The 7,013-nt window shown below is 31.5% G+C and overlaps 1 protein-coding gene across 1 annotated transcript; it reads right to left on the minus strand.

Annotated features, from left to right (window-relative positions):
• Positions 1-391: 391 nt before the first annotated feature.
• On the minus strand, positions 392-6,747 carry LOC113770192 (GDSL esterase/lipase At2g42990-like). The gene is made up of 3 exons (XM_027314586.1): positions 6,310-6,747; positions 4,054-4,549; positions 392-741 (listed from the first exon to the last, which is right to left on the minus strand). Exons 1-3 carry the CDS (start codon positions 6,670-6,672, stop codon positions 548-550), a joined length of 1,053 nt encoding a protein of 350 aa, XP_027170387.1. The 5' UTR covers positions 6,673-6,747; the 3' UTR covers positions 392-547.
• Positions 6,748-7,013: the final 266 nt, after the last annotated feature.

Below are 7,013 nucleotides of genomic sequence, written 5' to 3' on the forward strand. Positions count from 1 at the left end.
CTGCTAATGACAAGCTTATTATATTAATTCAGGAACTTACTATGCTATAATTTATTCATTAACCGAAATTGGAACCGTAGATATAGGTATTAAACAGTCATTGAAGAATTAATAAATAGATGCACCAATAATTTCAATGTACCTGCAAAAGAATAATGGGCAATGCAAGTTTTCTGATTGAAGAACTCAACTGCCAAGGGCAAACTTTATATCAATTAAAGAGCTTAGTAAACTATAATATCAGTCCTTATCGAAATTGTACCAAACATTCATTGAAGAATTTTGTTTTTTCCGAACAGTGGAGGGGTGGAACTTAAAAAACAGGGAAGATGTTGGGGGTCGAGAAATTTGAATCCAGGACCAAAACTTCTTTGGCATTGAAGAATTAAAAAATAGATAAAACAATAATTTCAACATACTTGCAAGAGAATACTGGGCAGTGCAACAATGTCCTATTACATCCTGGTGAGTGGTAACAATCAATATATATAAATTTTACATAATCAGAAAACATAGAATCAATAGATAAAAATTTAATTAATTAGGCCTACAAAAACACATTTACTACATGTTTAATCACGTAGTCGGAGATGATCCGATTAGTTTTCTCTGTTGGATGGAAAGAATCCCAGAACACGTACTTATTTGCATCCGGACACGTAAATGGATTCAAACGATGACATAAGTATCCCATCTCAAACAGTCCTGTGGCACAACAGGCTACTGCTGCACTTTCAAACCCTGTTTCAGTGCAAAATAAAGCAATTTTTAGCTATGACAATCACTGTATTATTTTAGTGATGGATTAGAATAGTTAATTTGAGAATCAAGTATATATTATTTGTGAAAATAAAAAAAAAATGTGGTCAATAGTCCATGGAAAATATTATTCTTTATCCCCGCCCCTCTATTTTTAAAAGAAAAAAAATGACAAACTCTTTTATCCATTATGAAGTTTATTTTGTATGCTGAAAATGTGTGCATATGTCATGATTTTTTTTTATTTTATTGTATTGTTAGCAAATGTAACTTATTTTTTTAAGTCTTGTTAGCCTGTACGGATTTATGTTGGAAACGAATTCCATATGCTGCTCATGCTTTTCAGCTAACAACAATAATGTGTACCACTAGGTACCCAGAATTGTAAGGCTTTGGGTATCTGTATTTTCTTTTAAACTCATTAGGGTTTAGGTTTGGATGTAAATAATTTAATGAATTTGAGTTCGCATATAATGATTGCAATCAGAACTCAAGGCGAGTCATCATTACTAGGGGAGTTGAAAAAGAACCGAAAAAGCAGATAATCGAAAAAATCAAATTGGTCCAAATTGAAAAATAAAGTAACTAAGCCATAATTTCTAGAATCGTTAGATTACCCAAACTTATTTTTTAAAAATTAGATTAGGGTGCAGTTTTCAATTTTTAATAACCGCGGCTTTCGTAACCTACCCGCATATGTGTAAGGTTAGTTAGGGTGACTAATACTCAAACTTCAATCTGTAATTATTTAGTCATTTGCTGAACCATTATACATTTTATGTCTCACAACTTCTAAGCTTATCTATGTAAGCCTAACTCCCATTTACCTTTTCTACTTCCTACATTCATCGCTACTAATTTCATTTACTCCATTACTCCGTTTTTTTTCCCCAAAAATTTATCTTCTTTTCTCATAAATTCTATCCATTTCATCACTCTATTAATTATTTTGTTTTCAATTTTTAAAGCTTACATGTTTGGATGTGGACTGATTTGCCATCCTTAGTAAGAAAATAAATTAATAGCTTTCAAGAAGTGAAGAAAACGAAAGTAAATTTTTGGAATATTCAATACTATAAATATCTAACATGCTTTAATTTTCTATTTTGTTGATAGTTTTATTAGAGTTATAGGATTAAATACTCTTATTAATTTGGACAAAGGTTTTATTCTTTGCTTTTTTAAACTAATTCTATTTTTTCCCCCACAAGTACAAGAGGATTATATTATCCTATATGCTGGCCCTATTTCACAGATTAACCAGTTGAATAGGGTTAGGATATGGGTTTCAATTTTGTTGAACCAACACATGTAATTAGGATCAGCGAAATTGCAAATAGACTGATTTCGCGATCCATAAACACCACTAATCATTACTTCATTATTTAGGTGACAACTGTAAAATTTTTGTTACTACATCAATAAACAAGAATTAAATGCTAATCCCAAGCCTATATAAAAGCTATAGAAGGTATTGGGTAAATGAACTTTTATCCACGACCCTTTTCGTCCCTCAAGTCTTTTATGTGTTTATTAAGTCTCCAACTTATAAATTTGATTCTAATTGGTCCCTCCAAGTCAAATTTAAGTACGTAATTCTTACTTGTCTATTGTGGCTTGATTTAATGTCTGTTTTTCACCTCTAAGTTGAAAAACGAGGCAGGTTAGATCTTTTTAAAGTTCTCATCAAGTATTTAATAGTTAACTAATTTGATTCACAAAATTGACAACACTATTATTTTAACAATTTATATAAATAAATCAAAAATGAAAAATTGCTCTTCAAATAATTACAATCTTAATATTACTAAGATTTTGGAAATGAATTATTAAAAGTTGTCTATAATCTTGGGAATGTTTTTAATTATAAGTAGATTGCATGCATTTGCCTCAGCAGTAGGCTAGCATCCCCGCTCGTGCATCAGTCTTTAAGAACGTCAACACATTGGTGGTTCCCATGCCGACAGAAGCACGTGCAACATTTGGATCAAATCAAAACTAAATTTTTTTTTTTTTTTAACTATCAATACTAAATATCTAACTGACCAAAATTCCTGATTTTCAAGATTAATTTTCTGAAGCAATATATCAATGCAGGTATTGATTAGGAATTCCATCTCTATTGTTATCTCTATTTATTAATAGGAGATGGTCATGGATTTTGGAATACTATTGTTAGTCCCAATTGCTTATAGCAAGTTTTTTTTTTTTTCAATTTTTTTAGTAGAGTAGGGTTAAATTTTAAGAAACAGAAAGAGGAAGGGAGAGTTGAACCCAGAACCTCAATTTAGTACATGATTTCATGAGTTTTTAGCAAAATATGAGAAATATGCACCTGATTTGTTATCATTGATACAATTTCACGTAATTCAAATTTACACCATTAGCCAAATGAGATATTTAATATAAGTCACCATTTTGAATGTGTATAGGAGATGATCATTCAAACCGTTGACAGCCCAGATTGGACTGTCATGTCTATTTTGGTTGCCCTTTAAATTGTATGGGAAAGATCAAATCTATTGGTGATTTTGTTGGGCTCCACGTCTTATGTGCATAAAAGAAGAAATATATATACATTGTAAAATAGTTTTCAATTGTTCTAGAAAATATATATTTTTTAAACTTTTCTACTTCTGATTAAGAAAACATTATTATTAAATCAAATATAAGAATATAAGAATTTGTTCTTGTTATCAAAGTTTTGATAAAAACAAAATATGTCAAAGGTAGCTCTCTAATTCAGCTGGAACTAGCTAGCTAAAAGCAGAAATATAAATAGAATGAGATCACCTTAGAACAACTTTTACATAAACTCAAAAGGGAATTAAAAAAAAAAACAGTTAAAGAAAGCTAAAATTAAGAAATTTTATGCAACTGAGGTTAGACTCTTGAAAGAAAATATTGCTTTTGCTTTAGAGTAACAATACACTAATGTTTTAAAAGTGCCTTCTTCTTCTTTTTTTCCTTTTCTTTTTTTACTACAATAAAAATGCTATTGTTATCTAGCACGTAAAGCTCAGCGAATAGTATAAAGTATTACAATTTGTTTTTAGATGTACTACTTATGAGCTAGTATCATTTTTCTCTATTTATAAACATGTATTGTTAGTTGTATATCGTTTACAACAATTATCAGCGACAAATTTCACTGCCTTCTACACAAAATTAGAGGTTATAAAACCCCCATTTAATAATTGCTAAAGGTAATTAGCTTTCGAAATTAATGCAAATTTTAGCATTTGAATAATTTAAAAAGCTCATTTTGGAGGATGTAAAAGAAGGTTGACTTACCAAAAGCAGATGGTTTCTGAATCATTTGTAGAAGAGTGTTGTAAGGATTGGACAAGACTGCTCTGATGCCAGTAAGCTCCCCATTAAGCTTTTGGACCAAACCATTCAACTTCCCATTGAAGTTTAGAGCCACAACATTGTAACTTTTTATGCATTCATTTCCATTTCCACCAAAATAATTTGTGGTTCTTTCCAAAGGAAGACATCCCATTGGAGGAAGTCCAGTTAAGACTATTTTCCTTGCTCCCAATTGATACAAATCTAAGGTAAACTTTTCTGCTATTCCAAGAAGAAACGCTTGGTACTGATCAACGTTGTATTGGGATCTTCTGTGTGGCAATGTATAATAATTTTCCAAGAAATCATTTGTTCCTACGCTGATCACGTACAAAGCCTCACGAATAATGAAGTTGGCTTTTGCTGTTCCTAAATAGGCTTTGAGTTTCTTTTGATAGTCCTTGAAATACTCCACTTCCTTCCAAAGAGGTATTACATTCTGCATTTGAAGTACAGTTCTACATACAGTTAGTACATCACATTCTCATATTACTATCAACATTCTAAAATTCCCATTTTTTTTCAATTTTATTTTGACCTCTTTCTTCTGTTAGATTAATTAATCTTTGATACACCATCTATGCAAATAAGTTTTTATTCAAACTGATTTTGATGTATGACACCTGTGCAAAAAAAAAAAAAAAAGATAACTCAATACTTGAACAGAAGTTAAGTATCATGCATCCAAATTTGATAATAATAGAATAGATTAATCACGTTATTTGTCAGAGAAAAATAGTTACCAAGCTGGTATTTCTAAGATAAAGACTAATCTTTTGAAGATTTAAAACATGAAAATTTATTTCAAAAAGTAGGTTTGACTTTATGGTGCACAAAGCAGCTGTTGAATGTACAAGATATTTCTGCACTTGGACAGAAATCTACACCATTAATGGGGAAAAAAATAAATGGTAGCACAAGAAAATTTTAAATGTAAAACAGTATTACCAAAATTGCAAAATTAATTTGACAAATTTAAAAAAGTATCTAGATTTTAAATACGAAAAAAGATACAACTGCAGCACTTGTTTTCGTATGCTAAAAAGGAAAAGGCAAAAATCACTCAGCATTTTTTTTTTTTTTTAAAACTCGGTATGTATAGATGATGCCTGGCATCTATTATTTTCAAACTATTTGGTTGCCAACATTATTAAGCACAGGTGAACATTAAATGAACGGTTCGCAGTAATTACTTGGTCGGTCTTACTTTTATTTAACTTTTCAGAGATGCACATTAATAATTATGTACTTTGTCTTTGGTCCGAATACAGATTTACCTTGACTTAAATATTGTAAGGATTTTTCTAACGGATAGCTGGACATCCGTAAATGTACCTAAATTTCAACTAATCTAACATCTATATATACACGCGCTAATAATTACTACTTTCCCTTACATATATATGCTTTTCCTAAATAATCTTATTTTTTCAAGTGTCTAATACCTGAAATGTATTTTAACAGTGCCCAATGAACACTATATTGTAAATTTTGAAATGTTGAAATTTAGCTGAAAAATGTATGGAATCTCATGTCCCAAAAGCATATTACTCCGTCTCTATATGATATCCACGGTATTTCATGGTCATTTAACTTTCAAAGTGAGCAATCATCAAGTGATAGGAAAACCATGCCAAAAAAAAAATTGAAGGTTTTTCTAACGGGTGCCAAATAAGCACGTACTCATTAGTCTAAATCACGCCTTTTTTTTTTTTTTTTGCATTTAAAAATAAACTTACAATTGAGAAGTCAAGAATCGAATGAAACATGTTCTAGGTAATATCCCTATATTAAAGATATCAGGTCTAAACTCATACTTCTTAGAGTATATACAGTGAAAAATACCTCATTTACCAACAGAAAATGCAAATAATACAGAAGGGTACTCGAGTCATCTCCAAGCTGTGCAGTCTCGAGTTCAAACCCTAATTAGAGTTAATTATTCCCAAATTATCATATTAGAAGAAATAGTGCATCACTCCAAGTGGTACATATTACTATTAAATTTCTTTAAAATGTGCATTTTTAATTGACTAGGGTCGTATCTATTATCCGTGTAATGAAGGCCATGTGTATGTCCCCCTCATAATACTTTTTTTTTTTTATTTTCTATATTAATAAAAATGGGGCTGGCATTCCCCTCCCATGTGCGAGGTTTATGCAAAAAAAAAAATAATAAAGAAAGGACTAGGGACTTACAAGCACATCAGAGGTTTTATTGTCATATCCAGTACCAGCAGAAGCAAAGCAAACTCCTTGAGCAAAATCAGCGATATTATAACTTGGATCCAAGTAAGCAGGCACAAATGGCCTCAGCCCAAAAGCCTCAGACATGAAATCAGTAGGTATTCGACCATTGCAGAACCTTCCGGTCGGCAAACCACCGTAGAAATCACGGCCATACGGCTCAAAATTGCTCTTGAGCACCGTGGAAATGTGGTTGTTATTACCAGCATCAACTGAAGAGTCTCCAAATACTATCAAGGCTGGGACTTTAGCATGTGCTAGGAAGATCTTCATGGCCAAAATGAGCCAAAAAATGTACTCTTTGTAGTACTCCATTTTTGTTCTTTTTTTGTGTTTCTGGGCATGGAGAACAAGGCCAGGTGACTGGGTTGGAAGTGTTGAAGAAATATGACGATGGGGTTTTTATAATAATGTTCTAGCTAGTGATGGAAATGACAGTATTTTATTTTATTTTTTATTTTGAATGAGTAGAGGGGGCAAAGTTTGTTGAAGTCATTAATGGGAAATAAAATCAGCCTCATTAAAAATCTGGTACAAGAGCCAAGCGAAGTTTTTATGGTAATTAATGAGAGACTTGATTGAATCCATGCCATGGGGGGTCAGGTTGGTGTGTGTAGTTCAGTTTGGTGGAGCTGAACCAATTATTAGTGTCCAAA

This window comes from Coffea eugenioides, chromosome 5 (genome assembly GCF_003713205.1).
Source record: "Coffea eugenioides isolate CCC68of chromosome 5, Ceug_1.0, whole genome shotgun sequence".
NCBI lineage: Eukaryota > Viridiplantae > Streptophyta > Magnoliopsida > Gentianales > Rubiaceae > Coffea > Coffea eugenioides.